Source organism: Oncorhynchus nerka, linkage group LG28 (genome assembly GCF_034236695.1).
Source record: "Oncorhynchus nerka isolate Pitt River linkage group LG28, Oner_Uvic_2.0, whole genome shotgun sequence".
Classification (NCBI taxonomy): Eukaryota; Metazoa; Chordata; class Actinopteri; order Salmoniformes; family Salmonidae; genus Oncorhynchus; species Oncorhynchus nerka.
In genome coordinates, this window is record NC_088423.1 from 24,196,434 (window position 1) to 24,220,766 (window position 24,333).

General features: G+C 39.7%; 1 protein-coding gene across 1 annotated transcript in view; it reads right to left on the reverse strand.

Moving 5' to 3' along the window:
• The window catches only part of LOC115113847 (CUB and sushi domain-containing protein 1-like), a 494,033-nt gene that overhangs the window by 151,751 nt on the left and 317,949 nt on the right, over positions 1-24,333 (reverse strand). Inside the window, exons 11-20 of the mRNA XM_029641828.2 lie at positions 15,318-15,421; positions 14,898-15,010; positions 10,989-11,171; positions 10,038-10,364; positions 7,705-7,899; positions 6,248-6,386; positions 5,887-6,074; positions 4,340-4,528; positions 1,338-1,454; positions 895-1,110 (exon numbers count right to left, since the gene is read on the reverse strand). Coding sequence (XP_029497688.2) covers positions 895-1,110; positions 1,338-1,454; positions 4,340-4,528; positions 5,887-6,074; positions 6,248-6,386; positions 7,705-7,899; positions 10,038-10,364; positions 10,989-11,171; positions 14,898-15,010; positions 15,318-15,421 — 1,771 coding nt within the window. The remainder of the gene's footprint in view (positions 1-894; positions 1,111-1,337; positions 1,455-4,339; positions 4,529-5,886; positions 6,075-6,247; positions 6,387-7,704; positions 7,900-10,037; positions 10,365-10,988; positions 11,172-14,897; positions 15,011-15,317; positions 15,422-24,333) is intronic.

Consider the following 24,333-nt stretch of genomic DNA (forward strand, 5'->3'; position numbering starts at 1 on the left):
CTAATCCTCATTCAGGGCAGTTCGTCAGTTTATGTATTCGAGTCGCGTTATTATATTATTGGCCGAGTAAGTTTATTATTTTGCAACCAAGTTAAAGGCCCAATGTAATGTTTTATCTCAATATCAGAAAATGTATGGGTAATAATTAAGTAACTTACTGTGGTTGTTTTCCATTAAAATTGTCAAAAATATACACCAATAAAAAAAATGCGAAATACAACTAAACAATTTCTCAAGTAAGACATTTGCTAGGACTGTCTCAGAGTGGTTTGAGTGGGGAGGGAAAAAGCACCAAAGGGATGCATTGACCACAGAGTGGATCAATCCACCACAGCGGAGGAGTCTAATGGGAGGAATATGTAACCTGAAAACTAGCTGTTATTGGCAGAGGTTTGGAAATATTTTGGTTATTGTTCTATTCACCAGGCAAGCCAAAACTCCACCCATGCAAAACCTGCGGATTAGAATGTCCTGTATAAATTGCATTTTCAACCAGCAACTGTCAGAAATAACAGTGATCATGTTTTTTTCCATACTTTTGCAGTGTTAGTTTCATCAGCTGTTGTACACATATGAAACATAGGTAAAACAGAATTTTGATTGCACTGGGACTTTAATTATTTTTGTCATGTTTAAAATGTGTACATTTTTGTAGATACAACTCTGGATACAGTCTTCTCCATCACCTGTACTATAAATAAATACCGCATTTGATCTACTGACGTCTCAACTGTTACTGCTCCACACTGGGTCCTCTATCCTAACACAATGCCATTTGCAATTGCATTTATAATCAAAAACAATGTTCTAATCACTGCAGTCACATCAGATATTTGAATCCACATGAAACGGACTCTTAAAATTATACATTATACACAATGTATGACAACCCACCTGAGAAGGACATGTTGAAACCTTCATAGGACATGGAGAAATCTGAGACGAAGCGGAGCTGGGCGCTAAAGTTTCCAAACAGGCCGGCCTTGATGGAGGGGGGCAGGACGGAACCAGTGAGCCTGGCCACGGGTTCCGTGAAGCTGCCGTCCTCTGTGATGAGGAGGTAATCATGGGAGTCCTCCAGGTGGAACGTGTGGAAGAGCAGCTGCACTCCTGGAGAGATTCAGATAAGATTAGGCCTCCCTAAGTCACACATCAAAATCCCTGTCTCTACGTCACACCAGCCCTAAGGGAGGGCTGGGGCTTAATGTTGATGAGAATATAGAGATACATCATTCAAATGGGGTGATGTAGGCCTAGTCACAGCCGCTTTTACTTACTTAATGCTGCAACAAATTATTGGTTGGTTCTTACTGTAGAGAGCTATTCATGAGTCTTACCTTTGCCATGAGACACCTCTATCGTCCATGTGCAGTTCAATGAGTTTGGGTAGAAATCAGGAAATCCAGGGGAGAGAATGGTTCCTTTTTTACCAAAGATATAACCACCACACAACGCTAAGGGAAACAAAATGGAACACGTTGTAAATGAGTGTATGAGGCATTGTTTTTTAGACTCCCATACATTGAGAACTGAACATTATCAATGATTAATTAATGCCATTTCTTGCATAACAATCAGGGGTTTTAGAAAAATAAATTATAACAGCATTTAAATAAATAAAGATGCAAACGATTATGAGCTCGTATCATTACATTTTTGATTAGTATGCCAATAGCGCAGAAAATTGCTCAAAGAAATTGCTAAATTAAAAACAGATTCCAGGTGGGTTTGAAACCAGAATTTAGGTCAGAGCCTGCAAACAATATCCCTGGGTGTAAGATAATCTCTTTTGCACTTTGTAAATGTTCTAAGCAAACTTTTAGTCACTCCTCCATGTTATTTGTAGAGACAAACCTAATGACAGTGTGAAACACAGACGTAGACACATGTTTCTAGATTAAAAGCGTCAGAGTTTACCCAACTAAAGTAAATGTAAATGTAAGATGAAGACATGGGATACTGTACGCTGATAGTGAGTCTGTCTGGGAAGATCAAAAGCTAACTTAATAACCGAGGCAGAATTCTGACAGGATAGACTCTGTCAGTGGAGAAAGTCAGGCAGAGTCGTCCAAACAACAACTTATCACTGACTTAATTACGAGATAAATAAAAAAGGAAGAACAAGTTAAAGGAATATGCTAATCTACTTTGGTTCCTATGTAAATGTTACACTTTAATTGTACTTACCATGTTTTTGAAGCATGGAATCTATAACATGAATGTATATGTGAATAGACAAACAGAGGTCCAGAACCTCTAGCCTATGAGGATGAAGTCACTCAGTGTTTATAATTGGTGTGAGGATCTGTTAAATGGTTTGAAAATAGCTGAAAAAGGAAGCCGGCGTTCCCAAGATAGCACAGGTTCCCATGAACAAATGTATGGAGTTGGCACTTGCAATTATACCCGATTCCGTAGGCTATAGAGATGCTAGTGATTAAATGGGGCTCATGTCACGCGTGTTATCATACACGCCCAAGGCTACCACTGAAAGTTAATCAGCGAGGATAGTTCTTTTGAGTGTGAGACAAATAAAACTATCATAATTGCATGGTATCCCAGCATGTGTCTACACATTTACTGAGGTCTGAGTCATCCCGTTTGAAAGAAGAGGGGGAGATATTTTTGTTGTGAAAAACAAGGTGTACCTTCCCCCAAATTGAGGGATCCTTGGAAATCATTACAAATTACTTCTGGTATCACAAAGCGGGCCACAAAGGCAGCACTGTATGTTTATGATAAGACATGGATAAGACAAATTGTGGGTGTAAACAATCCATATCTACAGTATCGTCTTTGCCACAATGAAATGGATCCTAAAGATGGCCCCGCTCTTAAGAGCTTAAGTCCTGCTTGCACCATAAACACAGCAGTGGGCGGGAGGAGACAGGTGCTTAGGATGCAGGACTAGTGGAACATTTCCATGGGATGTGAAGAGTGCCTTTTCATTTTTTATTTTCACCTTTATTTAACCAGGTAGGCTAGTTGAGAACAAGTTCTCATTTGCAACTGCAACCTGACCAAGATAAAGCATAGCAATTTGACACATACAACAACACAGAGTTACACATGGAATAAACAAAACATAGTCAATAATACAGCAGAACAAAATAAAAATAAAAGTCTGTACGGTGAGTGCAAATGAGGTAAGATAAGGGAGTTAAGGCAATAAATAGGCCATGGTGGCGAAGTAATTACAATATAGCAATTTAAACACTGGAATGGTAGCTGTGCAGAAGATGAATGTGCAAGTAGAGATACTGGGGTGCAAAGGAGCAAGATAAATAAATAAATACTGTATGGGGATGAGGTAGGTAGATAGATGAGCTGTTTACAGATGGGCTATGTACAGGTGCAGTGATCTGTGAGCTGCTCTGACAGCGGGTGCTTAAAGCTAGTGAGGGAGATATGAGTCTCCAGCTTCAGAGATTTTTGCAGTTCGTTCCACTCATTTCTGCTGCACTTCTAAGAATGAGGGTTCTAAGAATTATACTACAAGAAAAAAACAATGATGGATGATCAATGTTATGCTTTGTGATTGTTCACTATTTTTCACCATTTCCAAAACGTATTGTGCCATAATCCTTCTTCTAATATAAAACATTCTATCTCTTCCTGAAATGAATGGGTGATAAATCCAATTTAAAAACCAGATAGCAGCTTTGTCTAGAACAGGACCTGTCTATTGCATATGCCTACAGCCTTGTGAAATGATAGAGTAAGTAAGAGGGACAAATAGGCAGATACAACGGAAGAAAACATTTCATATATCTGAATGGGATGTGGAAATGCCACCACTGTCGATCATGAAGGTCAAGTTCAGAAGAGAACACATTCTGTATCAGACTTGGCTAGAATAGAAAATACAACTGATAAGCTAGTTGTCTGGAGGATGATATTGGGCGTACGGTCAAACGCTTGACTTACTGGAAAAATATGCTGTACAGGTTTATTTTCATCCCGAGTAGCGAGAAACAAATGAGATAAACAGTTGGAATAATGTCTTTCTGCAGAACCTCCACCTTGTCTACTGCCTCTCTGACTCTCTGTTGTCTGACACCCAAAGTTATCTTAGTGTGTATATTGCAGTCACCTCTCCTCTCATCAAGAATTAATGAACTCAGCCCCCGAGGGGAATCAAAGAGGCTTACCCTTTCCCCCAGATAAGAGAGAGATTCGTTAGCAGGGAGTTGTGTCTCCCACATCTCTCTCTGTGAATGTGATGGGGAGTGTGAGGAGAAGTGGTGATAGCTGGGTGCATGTACTGTAAGTGTACCTGACACGAACAGGAAAAAGGAGAGGAAGGAAGGGTTGGACAAGGCTAGATGGGGTACACTACCATCACAGCTGGGCAGTGCGTGATTCCACTGATGGTTCCTCTCGCACACGATGGGTTCCTCATCGCTCAGCGTGTAGCCTTGATCACAGCTGAATGTCACCCTGGAGCCAATGGCGAAATTGTTCCCATGCCGCTTTCCATTGACCGGGATCCCAGGATCTAAGCAGGAATCTGTTTCCATCATAACACCTTTAGGGATAGAAATAACTATTTCATTCCAATTTCAGGCCCTAAATTTAATAGAGAATGGTGTCATATTCACTCTTTACTATATAAATCATGAGAGGGAGCCACAAGGAGTTCTCTCTCCTTTTCCCTCTCTTTTCATTTCATCCATTGATGGAGGGTTGTCCTCATAGAAAATATTGTAATAATAATCAAATGTGTATTTTATTAATGAGGTTTTCCAACTAGCATACATGAAATGTTTATAAAGCACAATAGATGTCATTAACAATTTTCAGCCATCTGTCTGGATTTGGTAGTCATGTCTCATCCCTGCTTACTTAAAATGACAGCCAGTATTGTGCTACAGTAATTGTGGTTAGGTTAATATAGAGAACATTTATGACATACATTTTTTGTGAGTATATAGTATAGAAGCTTTAATAAATTCAGAAAGTATTCAAACCCCTTGACTTTTTTTTTACATTACAGCCTTATTCTAAATTGGATTTAATTAAAAAAAAAGTCCTAATCAATCTACACACAATACCCCATAATGACAAAGCGAAAACAGGTTTTTTCTCCCATTCTTTTCTGCAAATCCTCTCAAGCTCCTCTCAAGGATCTGCAGAAATGAATGTGAGAAACTGCCCAAATACAAAGCTTGCAGCATCATACCCAAGTACATTTATTATTTCAGATGTACATTGTTTATACATTTGCAAAAAAATCTAAAAACCTGTTTTTGCTTTGTCATTTTGACGGATTGTGTGTAGATTGATGAGGGAGGAAAACAGTTTAATCCATTCTAGAATAAGGTTGTAATGTAACAAAATGTGGAAAGAGTCAAGGGGTCTGAATACTTTTCGAGTGCACTGTATCATAGTATTTGAAGGAAGAATTTGGCTAGCTATTTTACAACACTATTGAATTGTTGATAGATTACTAAATCATCTTATTGCAGATGACAGCCTAGTGCTATCATTGATGATGTAATAACGTTATATCTCATGAGCTAAATCTCATGAGGTTGGCCTTCGTAATAACCAATTATTTGGCATTTAAATCACAGTCCTGTTCAGGCAACAACACTAATGATGACAAGCTATCAAATATAAGTGTAAATCTAATTTCACAGCTCCTACACCACTTCAGTAATATTGAAATGGTGTAAAAGCTGTGAAATTAGATTTACACTTCTTGTGATCACAACACCCACCACACGAGCTGAGTCAATATCGACATCAGCAGCACACACATGAAAGCGATATTGCACCACCAGTTGTAGCCATTAAACATTTTGTGGATTGCAAACACAACGTCCCCAGCTTTTCAAAGGTAGCCCTGTGGACACATTTCAAATTGAAAACCGTAGAACTCACTGTCGTAGCGGATCTGGAAGCCCACGCTGGAGCGACTGTTGTCCGTGGTGAATAGCAGGTACATGTAATTACTGGTGCTAATGAGAAAATGGGGCGCCTGAGTGCCATGATACTCTCCGATTAAAGGAGAGGAGTTGGAGGGGCCATCCCGAATCTCCAGTGTGTCATAATTAACCTCGGTCTGGAATCTACATGAAAACAGACAAAAAAGGAGGGGAAATTGAAGTTAATTAGAAGCTACTATTCCATCCAGGCAATTTTATGTAAGAAAATCATGGCAGATTATCTCAAACTGAATTATTGTGTGAAATTGAAATAGCTGCATCAAGGACAAGATCAATTCTAAACAAAGTAGGAAAACCTGTCAAAGGATATCTTGATGGCGTGATCTTTGCTGGCTTCAATAACCCATTCACAGTTCAAAGAATCTTTGTAGTATCCCGGCCAGCCAGGGGACAGCAGTACTCCGGTTGGAGCTGTTAAATGTCCCCCACAAGGTGCTAGAGGGGAAAGTATAATCTTAGTGGCAAGGTTCTGACATAGAGAGCTTTCAAGTCTATATGCAACAGTATACAAAATGTAACAGTATACAGTCATGGTCAAAAGTTTTGAGAATGACAAATATTAATTTCCACAAAGTTTGCTGCTTCAGTGTCTTTAGATATTTTTGTCAGATGTTACTATGGAATACTGAAGGATAATTACAAGCATTTCATAAGTGTCAAAGGCTTTTATTGACAATTACATGAAGTTGATTCAAAGAGTCAATATTTGCAGTGTTGACCCTTCTTTTTCAAGACCTCTGCAATCCGCCCTGGCATGCTGTCAATTAACTTCTTTAGCAGAATATCAGTCTGTCCCTGATGGTTTTCCTGGAGAGAAGTGGCTTCTTTGCTGCCCTTCTTGACACCAGGCCATCCTCCAAAAGTCTTCGCCTCACTGTGCATGCAGATGCACTCACACCTGCCTGCTACCATTCCTGAGCAAGCTCTGTACTGGTGGTGCACCGATCCCGCAGCTGAATCAATATTAGGAGACGGTCCTGGCACTTGCTGGAGTTTCTTGGGCGCCCTGAAGGCTTCTTCACAACAATTGAACCTCTCTCCTTGAAGTTCTTGATGATCCGATAAATAGTTGATTTAGGTGCAATCTTACTGGCAGCAATATCCTTGCCTGTGAAGCCCTTTTTGTGCAAAGCAATGATGACGGCACATGTTTCCTTGCAGGTAACCATGGTTGACAGAGGAAGAAAAATGATTCCAAGCACCACCCTCCTTTTGAAGCTTCCAGTCTGTTTTTCGAACTCAATCAGCATAACAGAGTGATCTCCAGGCTTGTCCTCGTCAACACTCACACCTGAGTTAACAAGAGAATCCCTGACATGATGTCAGCTGGTGGCAGGGCTGAAATGCAGTGAAATGTTTTTGGGGGATTCAGTTCATTTTCATGGCAAAGAGGGACTTTGCAATTAATTGCAATTCATCTGATCACTCTTCATAACATTCTGGAGTATATGCAAATTGCCATCATACAAACTGAGGCAGCAGACTTGTGAAAATGTATATTTGTGTCATTCTCGAAACTTTTGGCCATGACTGTAGACTCCAGTATGGTGCTTGAGATTATTAATTACTGGGTATACTTTACTACTTGTAGAATTGTAGCATACTTTTAGTGGCTCTACAATTTTTCACCAAATGACAACAATGATTTGCCCAGTGCCCACCCACTCCAACCCAAGGGAGTCAGGATGACATTGGCAGATTCCACTGGATACTTATAGGATTATATGGATTATCGTGCAACATTACACAGTACCTTCACACCGAGGAACTGCTGCATTCCACACTACATTTCCATCCTGAATGATGCAGGTTATGGACTCAGACCCATGGGTTTTAATGAAGCCTTCATCACATGTGAAGAGCACGGAGCTCCCCAACAAGAAGTGCTCCCCATTCCGCTGGCCATTGACAGGGATGCCAGGGTCATGGCATTCATTCTGACCAAACGCTAGAGAGGAAAATAAAACTGGTTTCAGTGTTTTTCAATGATTTCAGTGTTTTCTGTACTATTGTTTTTCAATCAATAAGAAGACATCAAACTGGATTCGGTGCCACATTTAACTTGTGTGTCTTATCCCAGAGAACATGATGAGAACCTTGTTAATTATTTAGTAATTGAGAATAGATGCTAATCAGGCAACAACATGATCACAGCACAGTGGCAAAGACTGATGCCATGAAGGCAATCATGGCCATATCTCCCATTTCCCTGCCTCATTGTCAATACACGCCTGCTCTCTGATAGTCACTTCCCATGCCAGATTGGAAGACATGTCCCTCTCCTCCTAACACGGTGACACCAGTTCTATAGAGCTATTGAGTTACCACACCACAGGCTCTCCCGCCATCCCCATCACATGGCTGACACCTCCCGCCAAAAACAACTCCCTGTCTTAGTCACTCTCCAATCATGACAGGAGAGTCCAGGGGGTGGAGGCAGAGGTGTCATACCCACAGGAGGCACAGGGGCATGTGCCCCATCAGATTGTTTGTAAATTATGCTAGTTTTTTTGTTGGTAATACTACTAGCCTAAAGTTGGCTTTAGCTAGCCCAGATAGGTTCCCAATCTCCCAATATCATAACTAGCTACCAAGAAGCCATTTCAGGTTATCAATCAAGTTAGAGTAGCTAGCTTGTCTAACTATCTTAGCTGGCTTGCCTGCCTGCTGGCAAGGTTGGTAGATTTTAAATAAGAAAGCAATAACTTAATGTACTGAATAAGACTCACATTCTTTTCTATATTTTACCCAGATTTTAGCAGAGATGCAGACAAGCATATTTAGTTTCTTTTAAAAAAGAACCACCAGTCAGCAGGATACAGACAGCTCAAGAGGTATTCTTAGATTTGCAGAATTTTTTTATTATTCTTATTCTTATTTGTACATATAATTAAGCATAATGATTCCCCCTCCGGACCACCCCCCAGTCATCCTCACATACTGTGTGACCCCTCAGATTTTTGGGGTGCATGATGCCCCTGGATGCAGATGCATAAGCGAGATAAGAACGGTAACAACATCCTCCTCCATTCCATTAATAACCTTTCCGACCACTGCAGACTGCCTCTGTTACTCTCCCACCAAATAAATCCAGGAGCTGCGGAGGAAAGACATCTCTGCATAGTCTCCCCGGCCGAGAGTTCAAGAAGAGAATGTGTCCTAGAGATAGCAAACAGGAACTGGGGACAGCAATACTCAGACCTATTTTCAGCTCAGTGTGGCACAAGCATAATTCCATTAACACTGGGTACAGCTGGATCAGTTCAATATTTTTCTGCTACAGAGTGTGTCTATTTCGAGGCAGAGGACATGAACACACCTCGACCATTGCTGTTTCCTGTTTCATGATAATGTCTCTAAATTATCAGCAAAAAAGGGAAAATAGATCATGCTTACCTTCAAGGTTCGGAATTGCCTTGCAGTATTATTGTTTTTCTTATCTCGTGTTTACAGATACAAAATGTTGGAGGCCAACTGGTACACACATTTGCATTAAAATATGCATTAAAATGTTAGGATTGTAAATTATTTAAATTACAAACATCCCCAAAGGCCCCTTTAAACGGTGTAGTATTGAGAGAAAAGGGAGAAATTTGAATTAAATTTGCCATAATGTCATCGGTGTGAAATCATTTCATTGAATTCATGGGTAAGTAAGTAGGAAAGGGGATGCATTACTTCTTGACCAATATCTTGACCAGTTAATCACATATAATATAATTAATAATAATTACAGGGAAAAGATAGATTTGTCTACACAGGGAAATGTATAGTATGGCCATACAAATTCTTAAATAGAACGGTCCCACCCACTTCCAGCTAATGAGTCTCCATTCTCAGACGGGGATCCTTTAATTGAAGAAAGAATTTAAATGTTTTATTTGCTTTGTAAATAATTCTGATTTGTAAGAGTATATCTGACTTAGCATTTGATTGAACACATATGAATAGATACTATAGAGACCCCTTGACTCAGTATTTGTGCTACATGCAGTTCTGAATTCCATAACAGAAGACATAGTGAAGGCCATGGGTCATCAAAATATAGCTTAAACGCAAATATCATTAGAAGGAAGGGCCATTTACTTGTATAAGTGATGTTAAATCCTTTCCCAGTGTTGGAGTGGTCAGTCTGGAACTCCAGGCGCATGATGTGTCCATTGCTGGCTATCTGAGAGGGTACGTCCTTCCCGGAGAATGTGCCAAACGTGGTGGGCTCCGACATCCCATCGTCTTTCACAATTAGGTAGTCAAACTGGGGCTCTACCTCAAAGTCGCTGAAAATTAGATGAATCCTGCTCCCTGGCTCTGCGATAATGAGCCACACACAGTTCATGTTGTTCCCATACTCCTCAGGGTAGTTGGGGGAGAGGATTATTCCTGATGGGGTGGTGAAATTGAAGAAGCAGGAAACTGCAAAAATAGATAGGGGCACACACACAGATCTGCCATCATGCATTGATGCAGCACACAGTGAGATAAATTAGCTCTTTTATAAGACATCACTGAATACATTTTGTTTGAAATGGGTGGGATACATGCTTTCCTTTGAATTCTTCATTCTATTCACTGCACCAGGTGGAATAATATAACCCAGTGTCATGACAGTAGAGAGGCTATCAACCAAGAGCTGCCTGCCCTTGGCTGTATATCTGCTTAACCCTGGTGTCAGCCTTCGTGCCAGAGGGAAGGTGAATGGAAAATATTGAAATCTACTAACTAACAATACAGGCTTACCTGCAACAGCAGATCTTACTTTAAATAAAAAATAACTCTTAAGACCTCTGTTTAGAAACGGTAAATACTAAGCTCCGTTAGCAATGTCTAAATGACAGGAGTAATGATCTTTGAATGGTATAGCACCAGAATGGACAACAGGGAGTGTTGACCAAGCAATGATGACAGCTTTACATGTGTCAGAGGGTATAGTCAAACCACATTCCTTCGGACTGTTGGGAGTATGTAGGTGTATCAGATGGATCAATCTAAATGAGAGTGTTGTTAATTAAAGTCATACATTTTGAAATGTCATCTTACACAAACAGCTGGGTTTGTTTCCAGACCACTGGTTGTTTTGCTGGCAAGATATTGTTCTCTCGCCGACCAACTCGAAGGCCGCCTGACACTCGAATGTTAGCATGTCGCCATGTAAAAACCTCTCCCCCGATCTTCTGCCGTAGGCCGGGATGCCAGGATCCCCACACCCTCCATTGTCGATTTCTGTAAAAATATGCAAGCATTACCATGTTCAAGTTCATTCAATGGTTTCAATTCCTAAGGACATCTGGTTAGTTGCTCTTCGGGTTGAATGTCCTAAAACTGATATCCACTGAGCAATCTTCAGATCCTGAAAACATAACATGACAGCTTTCCTCTAACACAACATTCCTCACGCAAGTATAATCATTTTAGAACCATCAATATAATCCAATAGAGAACAAGACAGCGAGAGCAATATACTGGCATGCCAACTGTTGTCTATTTCCTCTACAAGTTCAGGTGGAGGCAGCATTTTCTAGCAGGAGTAAAATGACAGTGACAAATGAATGACGTTCTGGAAGAGTTCATTTTTTGTGTTAACAACCAGCATGTCAGCTCAGTAGCTATCGCTCCACTGGCCCAGCTGAGCAATAATCTACAGGGGATGAGTTTAATTCCAGCAGCACATTCAACAACCTTTGTGAGATGTTAAGTGCCGGTTAAATACCTTTGGAGCTGCCAAGAACAATTAGTTGAGGGATCTATGCGTAGGCTCCACATTCAGGTTAAGGGCATATCAGCCCGATTGCAACCGTGATTGAGATGTAAACAGTCTTACTAAGGATTTACCATGCTCTTAAACACTAATATGTAAAAATGCCTCAAGTGGCTGTCCATCGCTGAATTTATTGCCCAATAACCTAAATTATGATGAGCTGGGAGTCAAATCAGCTGTCTAGGACATGTCTACCATTTACATGCATAACATCAAAATATGTGCCATTGAGGTACACAGTGGTCTGTTTCAGAGTTAATGCAAATATTTCAAAGATGTCATAAACAACTCAAAGCATCATATCAATGTCCACAAATAACAGAGAAATGTTTGTAATTTATCTTTATGCTCTCTCTGTGTCACTGTTTTCTGGGATATATACGGCATGATAAAAATAAATATATATATATATAAACAAAAGAGACTGCAGTTCCACCGAATGAAGCTCAGTGAATGAAGCTCATTGTTTCCATTTTCGATAGCAACGGGTTTACTTGGCTCTGTTCTCGCATTGTAATGTATCTGGAAATGCATGACAGCAAAAACACAATTTTGCTCCCTCTTATAGAGCCGCTTTGTGAGACATCCCTCAAAATACATGTTTTCACAATGAGCCTACCTTACCCTGTTGTTTGACAGAAAATCTGAATCATGTCACAGAATAAATAAGAAATATGCACATAGAATGTGCTACAGGAAGGAATTAAAGAAAGAAATCATGTACAAGTTACGGGTAAACTACAGTATTTACTAGGAGCCTCTGCCAAAAAATGCTTACCTACTTGCAAAGTGAGTTTGATGGTATTATGCAATTATTCGAATACTTAATCCTTAACGTTCATCATATGTGGCAATTTAGGGATTTATATGTATCTATAGACAGTCTTTAGAACATATCTTTTTTATTAGTATCTTATCGGGATACCATGATTCTCTCTCTCTGACTCATACATGTTGCTCGATCATTTACACAAGCAATTACTTATGGGTTGTGAATGTTTCAAATAGTTCAAATGTAGGTATCACTTGTTGCCAGCATTTCTCACACAGATGTAATTATATGATGCATACTACAGGTGAACAAGTCTGACTGAATACTGCCCCAGATTATATATACAGTAGACATGGACACCTACTGTACGGGGCCCCCTAAGAATACCTCCCGCCACTTATATTCAGTGGTTTTGCTGTCAAACATGGTACCTGGACAGTAGGCACTAGTGTGACATTGAGTGGTCTCATTGTGCAGGGTTATGCATTTTGTTGAGCTGTCAATTGTGCAAACTGTCAGTGGGGCCATATAAAGTAAGGGTTGAGACTTGTGTTTGAAGGGGTTGTGGTCAAAAGTTTTGAGAATGACACAAATATTAATTTCCACAAAGTTTGCTGCTTCAGTGTCTTTAGATATTTTTGTCAGATGTTACTGTAGAATACTGAATTATAATTACAAGCATTTCATAAGTGTTAAAGGCTTTTATTGACAAATACATGTAGTTGATGCAAAGAGTCAATATTTGCAGTGTGGACCCTTCTTTTCAAGACCTCTGCAATCCGCCCTGGCATGCCGTCAATTAACTTCTGGGCCACATCCTGACTGATGGCAGTCCATTCTTGCATAATCAATGCTTGGAGTTTGTCAGAATTTGTGGATTTTTGTTTGTCCACCCGCCTCTTGAGGATTGACCACAAGTTCTCAATGGGATTATTAAGGTCTGGGGAGTTTCCTGCCATGGACCCTAAATATCGATGTTTTGTTCCCCGAGCTACTTAGTTATCACTTTTGCCTTATGGCAAGGTGCTCCATTCATGCTGGAAAAGGCATTGTTCATTACCAAACTGTACCTGGATGGTTGGGAGAAGTTGCTCTCGGAGGATGTGTTGGTACCATTCTTTATTCATGGCTGTGTTCTTAGGCAAAATTGTGAGTGAGCCCACTCCCTTGGCTGAGAAGCAACCCCACACATGAATGGTCTCAGGATGCTTTACTGTTGGCATGACACAGGACTGATGGTAGCGCTCACCTTTTCTTCTCCGGACAAGCTTTTTTCCGGATGTCCCAAACAATCGTAATGGGTATTCATCAGAGCAAATGACTTTACCCCAGTCCTCAGCAGTCCAATCCCTGTACCTTTTGCAGAATATCAGTCTGTCCCTGATGTTTTTCCTGGAGAGAAGTGGCTTCTTTGCTGCCCTTCTTGACACCAGGCCATCCTCCAAAAGTATTTGCCTCACTTTGCATGCAGATGCACTCACACCTGCCTGCTGCCATTCCTGAGCAAGCTCTGTACTGGTGGTGCCCCAATCCGCCAGCTGAATCAACTTTGGGGACGGTCCTGGCGCTTGCTGGAGTTTCTTGGGCGCCCTGAAGCCTTCTTCACAACAATTGAACCGCTCTCCTTGAAGTTCTTGATGATCTTATAAATGGTTGATTTAGGTGCAATCTTACCGTCAGCAATATCCTTGCCTATGAAGCCCTTTTTGTGCAAAGCAATGATGACGGCACAGAAAGCATCTTCCAAAGCAAACCGTGTCCCCACAGTATGTATCAGCAACGCAAATCTCTTCTGCTCTCACAGCATGACACTACTTTAATGTGGGTTTGACTTTGCCAGAGTGGCACACTGTGCCCAGTCAACACATGACTTATTAGTGCAAGTTCATTGCTATTCATCAGTTGGAAGGAATTAGACCGACCATCTGATACTGGAAATGAATTACCGTTTATGCTGGTGGAAGCAAATTCTGCACATTAGTGTTTATTGAAACAGATGCTTATATATTTTCATAGAACTTTGCTTTGATGTTATTTGGTAGCCTATCCAAAACCAGCGAGTGCAATTCATTTGGATAACTCTAACATATCAGTGTCTGTGTCGAGCACATATGCTGACCCATTTGCTTTAATCTTTCACTGAATCTATAGAATTGATGACTTGGCTAGGCATACAGTGAACATTCTACAGGGTGTAAATAAATGCACATATAGTTGCCTAGTCAAAAGGACATGCTGGGCAGACCAACACATATCTTACATATCAGATTTTATGTATGCGGAAAAGTGGCACCAACTATGAGACTCAAATAAGCATGACCTCAACATGAAATGGGAAATGTACAGGGTTTAAATCCAGACCAAATCCGTTTTTTTGGCAGACCATTGTATATGTTCTCAAAGAGAATGGGAAGCATACCTTCATATAGGGCCTTAAACCCTTGGGACCCGATGGTGTCATCAGACTGGAGATGGAGCCACATCTGGTTGCTCATACTGACTATCAGGTCAGGAACACTGGACCCTGTCAGCCTGAAACACATCACATGGAACTCAATGGTTCATTGTCTCTTACTCACATCAGAAGCGCAATTTATTGTTTTTATGCTCCAAAAGCTTTGACCAGTATTTTCAAGTAAGGGGTAAATGTGTATTAATTATATGACAATTATGTTCAATGTATTATCTGAATAAATGCACAATGTATTGTCCTATTTCATCTGTGTAGACTAGAGCATGCAGTAGTAGTTCTGTGCAACTTAAAAAATCCTACAGAGAATGCTGGAGGGATAGTCCGAGATAGTATATGATAAATTCAGAGCATCTGCAGAGTACTCACACATAGAGCACTCTCCTGGCATCGCCAATTTTCCCTCCGTCCCCCACTGTTAGCGTGTCATATCCTCTCTCAAGATCAAACTCCTCAAAGGCGAGCTTAATAACCTGCTCAAAAAAGGAGAAATGTTCCATTGGTTCAAGGACAGCCACTATAGCATGGCCATAAACAATTTTGCAATTGTACTATTTATACAATGCTTCGTTTGCTTTATTTTCCTATAAATTGTACAAATTAAAAGTCTTGGGTCGGAATTCAATCATAACAAATTGCCTTTCAAATCATGCCAAAAGTAAACAATCCATATCTGTGTCAACAGTGGTTAGGATTTAAACAAATATTTAAAATACGTGTGGTTTTGCATCAAAAGTGTAATGCGCTATGATTGAATTATAACCATAAATCCCATGCACTAATAATGAGTCTTTTAGCATGTAATGTATAAAAACATCATGGTACTCTATGGTATTCACCATGGCAAAACATAGCTTAGTCATATTAGAGCTGCAAAAGACAGCAACATTTCAGCTGCTGAAGCTCTGTCATTTCAAACACGTCTTTTGGGGAGTGCTGTGATGACTGATTATCATTGCATAGTATGTGTAAAAAGCAACCCTGCCACTGCTACCACGGAAGCTGAAATAATGAAACCATGAAATACATTTGCAAATTATTTTGGGGTGGCAATGAAATGATGAAATGCAAAAGAGCAGTTCAAGTATTTGCAATGCCTGGGCACAAACAAAGCCTTGAGAAAAAAAGATGCCTCCATATTTGATGCCTGTACAGGATGAAAGGCAATTAAAAGAAAATTGGATTTCAGCAGAGATTGCTTGAAGGGAGGAAATAAAGCTTAATTAGGACAAACCCATTATCAACATTCTAAAATTCTCTCATTTGGGCCATTAAATAACCATTATTCCCATCCATATTTTTTCATTCTGAAACTTGAAGCACAAATATATTACCTGTGTAGGTTGGGCAATCCTCACTGAAATGTGTATTAGCAAGCCAAAGGGCCCAAAGTGAATGATCAATGTGAGAGCCTAAACCCTTGAGTACAAGTTCACTGATAGCCAGTTTACTATTCAGGAGCCTCTGATAACTCACCATGCCATGTACAGTGCCTTCAGAAAGTAGTCACACCCATTGACTTATTCCTCATTTTGTTGTGTTACAGCCTGAATTCAAAATTGATTAAATATACTTTTCTTACCCATCTCCACACACTACCCCATAATGACAATGTATTTCAAGAAATGTTTGCAAATGTATTTTTAAAACATTTTACCGAAATATCTAATTTACATTCACACACCTGAGTAATACTTTGTAGAATCACCTTTAGCGCCGATTACAGCTGTGTGTCATTTTGGGTCTCTAAGAGCTTTGCTCACCTGGATTGTACAATATGCCCATTATTCATTAAAATATTCTTCAAGCTCTGTCAAGTTGATTGTTGATCATTGCTAGACAGCCATTTTCAAGTCTTGCCATAGATTTTCAAGCCGGTTTAAGTCATAACTGTAACTAGGCCACTCAGGAACATTCAATGTCATCTTGGTAACCAACTCCAGTGTAGATTTATTTGGTCTTGTGATTTAGGTTAAATCTCCTGCTGAAAGGTGAATTATTCTCCCAGTGTCTGTTGGAAAGCAGACTGAACTAGGTTTCTCTCTAGGATTTTGCCTGTGCTTATAGCTGTACCCCCCCTAAAATATCCCCAGTCCTTGCCAATTACAAGCATACCCATAACATGATGCAGCCACCACCATGCTTGAAAATATGAAGAATGGTACTCAGTGATGTGTTGTGTTGGTTTTGCCCAAAACTTGTATTCAGGACACATGTTGCAATATTACTTAATTGCCTTGTCGCAAACAGGATGCAAATATATTTTTTATTCTGTACATGCTTCCTTATTTTCACTATGTCATTTAGATTAGTATTGTGGAGTAACTACAATGTTGTTGATCCATCCTCAGTTTTCTCCTATCACAATCATTAAACTCTGTAACTCATTTAAAATCACCATGGTGAAATCCCTTCCTCTTAGGCAACTGAGTTAGGAAGGACGCCTGTATCTTTTAGTGACTGGGCGTATTGATAAACCAAACACAGCCTAATTTATAACGTCACCATGCTCAAAGGAATATTCAGCATCTGCCTTTCTTCTTTTTTTTTACACATTTACCAATCACTGCCCTTCTTTGTGAGGCATTGAAAAATCTCCCTGGTCTTTGTGGTTGACTCTGTGCTTGAAATTCACTACTCAATTGAGTAAATGTACAGATAATTGTATGTGTGGGGTACAGAGATGGGGTAGTCATTCAAAAATCATGTTAACCACTATTATTGAACACAGAATAAGTCCATGCAATTTATTATGTGATTTGTGAAGCAAGTTTTTACTCCTTAACTTGTTTAGGCTTGCCATAACAAATGGGTTAAATACTTATTGACTGAAGACATTTCAGCTTTTAATTTTTTATTAATTAAAAAAAAAATCTGCAAAAAAAAATCACTTGGACATTATGGGGTATTGTGTGTAGATCCGTGACACAAAATCTCTGGCTGTAACACAACAAAATGTGGAAAAATTAAAGTGGTATGAATACTTTCTGAAGACACTGTACTCTCAACTCTTCAGAAAAAAAAAAAATACATTGCAGAGATTAATGATAACAATAGCTCGGGGCAAGATCTAACACACACATTTTCCCTCAATGACCAACGGCTACTAAACCAAGAATAATATACAGTTTAATGGAACTTAACACTAATATATGTAGATTTGATGAATGTGTGTTTAATTAGCCTGCTGCACCATCTGTTTGTATATCAATCGTCATGCATTGCACTTCAAAGCACACAAAAACAATACATTGTCTAAGGATCTTTGTGGCAATCCATTATCCATTAAATGTCAATCTTCTTGGCATAACACCATTGACAACTCCAATACAGCATAAGCCACCTGAGAGAAATCGCACTGCAAAAACCAATGTGTGCTAAGATTGAATTCCGACCTATGCTTTAATAATAATAAAAAACAGACACTGTCCATTGCACATGTAGCAATGTGATGAAGTCATGATAACTGGAACAAGCCAAAATACAAGCCGAGAGATGGACAGGGTTAAGAATAAATGAGCAATTACACAATGACCTGCCATTTACAATTACAATAGAATATGGAGAGCCTTTCATTTCTCAGTGTCACCACAATATCCATGTCCATGGTAACTCCCTAAAGCTGTGCTCTAACCGTATATACAGTATATATTGAATCAGGTGACACCTGTACTGTTGGGACATTTTTACTAGCCTTCTCTTATGTCTCTGGGATAATATACCGTCAATAGAGGTAAACATGTGTTGTTGGTTTTTACGCAACTGTGAGCACCTCTGAAGTTTTTGGACAAGCAATCTGTGTGGAATGTCAAACTTTGTTTCATAGTAAGCAGTTTAAGGCAATATTAAATGAGAAGTCTACATTACCACCCTCTCAAATTACCCTGTCAAAAACCAATAGGGTTTTTACAGAAGACTAAGCAATGGAGAAAACAGAACTCATAGTCTATATCAACACAATTGCATGCTGACAGTACATCTTCGTGATTGTTCCTTTAAGTGGCCTGTAGATATTATTTTAGGGCACTATTGATTCCTTTGTTTTATTCAGAACCGAAAGGCATGACAACTGGTTCAATGGTTCTGTTTTGTATTCAATTGTTGATAAGACTTCTAAAATGCTTAAAACCTCCCTGTGACTTTGTAGAGATTGTTGATGTTTTGTAACTCACCCCAAATAATCAATGTCTGGTTTGAACACCTGTCCCTATACATTTAGTCCATTTTGCCCATTTTGTGTCCCAACAACATTGTTTTGTCAAAAACATCACACTATTTGTTTATAAATACTGTCAACCAGTTACATACACAAACACTAACACATCGGGGGTAAATATATTAATGTGTCAATGACTATATTAATTACTGAATGGATTATTCTCCTTGGGGTAACCTAGTCTGATGTATGATGGTATGCCAGGTGACTCTCAGTTTAGAGCATAACATTGAAGTCCAATTGTGAGTTAAAACATTCAAATGATTGTATGCACAAAATTAATCAAAATTAATCAAAACTTGCTCCAGACATGAACATAGTTGTTTGAGGTGCAGTTTACAAAATGGAATATTCCCTACAAACAACAGTGTTATCTTGAAAGAGGGTCAACTGGCGGGCATTTTCAGAACCTGGACAGTTCATTGAACTGTGGACATCTAGACTTATCATATACATACACTTGTGTAATCAATGTAACACATGATGGTTGGCTTATGATCACAAATCAACTAGGGATTTGATGAGGCAGCACTACTTGTAACACTGAATGTCAGAAAATATTAGCTAGAGAACAGATCGGAAGAAAGAAACATTTTATGAGGTTGTTCATACTCTGACCTGCTCATACAAGCAATCCTTCTTCCAATTAGATGGAGAACATAATTCCTAAGCCCAAAACATGACTATCATATCTTCCTAAACTAGCAAAAAAAGCCACAGAATGGATGTTCATTTGAGCTGAATGTGTCCATGTGTTCTAAAAAAAACTCACGGGTTTGTTTTCAAAACCCAAGTTTTCCACCAAGATAAATGCTCATGTTTGAATAATGGCATACCACAAATTAGAGAAGGAAATAATGAAAACTTGACTTACACAGCAAGTAATTTAAAAAGGGCACTTGCTTCTTGCAATAAATATAGGTAAAAACAACTTTCAGAAGAGTAATTTTATTACAAAACAGACTACTTTAAGATAATTCTATCCTATACTACCTGCAAAATTAATTGAGAATAGGTTTAAAGAAAAGGAACAAACTTATCAGTCTACACAGGAGACAGACAGGAACATCTGCCACAACCCCAGCCATTGGAAGACAACAATCTCAATCAAAATCTCGAAGGACCATGTACTTGGTGCAAGATACACTACATATGAAAAAGCATGTGGACACCCTTTCAAATTAGTATATTCGGATATTTCAGGCACACCCATTGCTGACAGGTGTAAAAAAAAAAAAAAAGATCAAGCACACAGCCATGTAATCTCCATACACAAGCATTGGCAGTTGATTGGCCTTACTGAAGACCTCAGTGACTTTCAACGTGGCACCGTAATAGAATGCCACCTTTCCAACAATTCAGTTTGTCAAGTGTTGAAGTGGAAACGTCTAGGAGCAACAACGGCTCAGCGGCAAAGTGGTAGGCCACACAGAACAGGACCGCCGAGTGCTGAAGCTCATAGCGCGTACACATTTTCTGTCCACTCACTTCCGAGTTCAAAACTGCCTCTGGAAGCAACGTCAGCACAATAACTGTTAATCGGGAGCTTCATGAAATGGGTTTCCACAGCCGAGCAGCAGCACACAAGCCTAAGATCACCATGCACAATACTACGGGTTGACTGGAGTGGTGTTAAGTTCACCGCCATTGGACTCTGGAGCACTGGAGACGCATTCTCTGGAGTGATGAATCATACCTAACCATCTGGCAGTCTAACGGACGAATCTGGGTTTGGAAGATGCCAGGAGAACGCTACCTGCCCTAATGCATAGTGCCAACTGTAAAGTTGGACTAATGGACTAATACAAAAATAAATGTATCTTTCCTCTCTCTGTGTTTCACAATTTTCCTTCAGTCGCAAGAGGCTGAATGTATCTCAAAGGAGAAAACATCAGAGCAAGCAAAACAGCGCCCCTCTGTCTCTCTATGTGTAGGCCATCTATCTGACGCTGTCTGGTCTAAACAAGTATGGCATTGTTGCCGACTATAGCATTGAAGGCAAAGGAAGCCAGCGCCTATCTGGCCTCCCTTGACAAAAAAAGTATAAAAAATGTGCCAATCAGAGTTGAGCTAAACTAAGCAAGTTCAACTGTGAATGGTCCTGGCGCACCAAAAAAAAGTGTCAAGGGAAGCCAGCTTGGATTTGGCGTCACTCCTATCAAATCCCACTGAGAGCATACATCATTGTCAGAAAAACTTTAATTGTTGCATCTATTTGTGTTGTTGTCCTCCGGTGGCTAGCTAGCCAGCTAACTAAAATTGGCACTTTCCTAAATTAGCCATGGATGGAGATAGGGATTTGGACTTGTGGTTTTACTTAAATCTCCATACTGGCCAAAGTATAACAGCAATTCTGATCCAGCCATTAATTCATACATTGTTGTGCCCCTGGCCAGAGAGGATGGAAGTTGAGTATGTAGCTAGATGTAGAAGACTCATGTTAACTAGGTAATGTTGCCCATGAATGGAAGTTAGGCTAGAGAGAAAGCATTTTAGCCAGGTAGCCTAGAACTACGAAAAATAAAAGCATGTACTGTGTGACAAAGTGATAGACTGCTTCGTCAACATGAAAGAGAGGGGGATGGAATATGTTAGGCAGCTCCTGTTTCTTTGGGACTTGTGGTAACTCTCTGTGGTTCTAAATTGTTTAGTGGTCCAAAAATGTCGGAAACATTAACTTGCTTGACCATGCTGTACATGCAATATACTTTGTGGACTTCACTGGACAGAGGTGGCTATCCGGTTTTGTGATAAAGCAAAGGTGTTGTTGAATTCATTCTGCCACTGTGTCTCCTTATTGTCTCGGCCTTTAGGCTCATATATCATGTTCGCAAGGAATATGAATTAACAGGTTATAGAGCAAACAACGCAATTATCACAGCACATACAGATGAAGTCGGAAGTATACATACACCTTAGCCAAATACATTTAAACTCAGTTTTTTTTTATCCTAGTAAAAATGCCCTGTCTTAGGTCAGTTAGGATCACCACTTCATTTTAAGAATGTGAAATGTCAGAATAATAGTAGAGAGAATCATTTATTTCAACTTTTATTTCTTCCATCACATTCCCAGTGGGAAGTTTGCATACACTCAATTAGTATTTGGTAGCATTGCCTTATATGTTTTGTTTATTCCATGTGTAACTCTGTGTTGTTGTATGTGTCGAATTGCCATGCTTTATCTTGGTCAGGTCGCAGTTGCAAATGAGAACTTGTTCTCAACTAGCATAGCTGGTTGTGAAATAAAAATTGTTTCAAAAAATGTGTTTAACTTGGGTCAAACATTTCAGGTAGCCTTCCATAAGCTTCCCACAATTAGTTGGGTGAATTTTGTCCCATTCCTCCTGACAGAGCTGGTGTAACTGAATCAAGTTTGTAGGCCTCCTTGCTAGCACACACTTTTTCAGTTCTGCCCACAAATTTTCCTGAGGATTGAGGTCAGGGCTTTGTGATGGCCACTCCAATACCTTGACTATGTTGTCCTTAAACCATTTTGCCACAACTTTGGGAGTATGCTTGGGGTCATTGTCCATTTGGAAGACCCATTTGCGACCAAGCTTCAACTTCCTGACTGATGTCTTGAGATGTTGCTTCAATATATCCACATAATTTTCCTGCCTCATGATGCCATCTATTTTGTGAAGTGCACGCCTCCTGCAGCAAAGCACCCTCACAACATGATGCTGCCACCCCTGTGCTTCATGGTTGGGATGGTGTTCTTCGGCTTACAAGAATCCCCCTTTTCCCTCCAAATATAACGATGGTCATTATGGCCAAACAGTTCTATTTTTGTTTCATCAGACCAGAGGACATTTCTCCAAAAAGTACGATCTTTGTCCCCATGTGCAGTTGCAAACGGTAGTCTGGCTTTTTTTTAATGGCGGTTTTGGAGCAGTGGCTTCTTCCTTGCTGAGCGGCCTTTCAGGTTATGTTGATATAGGACTCGTTTTACTGTGGATATAGATAATTTTGTACCGGTTTCCTCCAGCATCTTCACAGGGTCCTTTGCTGTTGTTCTGGGATTGATTTGCACTTTCGCACCAAAGTACGTTCAACTCTAGGAGACAGAACACGTCTCCTTCCTGAGTGGTATGACGGCTGCGTGGTCCCATGGTGTTTATACTTGCGCACTGTTGTTTGTACAGATGATACAGGGTACAGTGGTACCTTCAGGCGTTTGAAAATTTCTCCCAAGGATGAACCAGACTTGTGGAGGTCTACAATTTTCTTTCTGGGGTCTTGGCTGATTTCTTTTGATTTTCCCATGATGTCCAGCAAAGAGGCACTGAGTTTGAAGGTAGGCCTTGAAATACATCCACAGGTACACCTCCAATTGACTCAAATGATGTCAATTAGCCTATCAGAAGCTTTTAAAGCCATGACATCATTTTCTGGAATTGTCCAAGCTGTTTAAAGACACAGTCAGCTTGTGTATGTAAACTTCTGACCCACTGGACATGTGATACAGTGAATTATAAGTGACATTATATGTCTGTAGAATTACATGTGTCATGCACAAAGTAGATGCCGTAACCAACTTGCCAAAACTATAGTTTGTTAACAAGAAATTTGTGGAGTGGTTGAAAAACAAGTTTTAATGACTCCAACGTAAGTGTATGTAAACTTCTTACTTCAACTGTAGGTTGTGATATGGCTTTTTGGGAGGCGCCAAGTGACGCCAAGTGACTAATTATTTATTTCCAATCACTTTGAAGAGTTCCATTTCCTTTAAGGCACTCTTTCTTGAAGTATCCATAATTTACAGCAGGAAATATGAATTACTGTTTGCTTTATCTTTAGTGCTCTGACCCCTATGTTGCACGAGGGATATACACGACAAGTAGAAACCATTCATTTGAACAGTTTCAAGTGGGCCCTCTTTATAAAATTGGATTTTTTTTCTGGTAATATGCCTCATATTTGTTATGATCATTTAGTGATTATGTGATTGGACCCCCCCCCCCCCCCACCACCACGGAATAGATATTCATCCATTGCATCAGCATGATTCCAATACGGCTCTTTTTTCTGACATTGAGGTGACTGAATTAAAATAAATAATTTTCACACAGAAATCATCTCCATTCTTGCTGTTAACTTGTGGAGTTTATTATTCAAAGAAAATGAAATAAACATGGAGTATGCCAAGTATAAACAAATTGTTTAA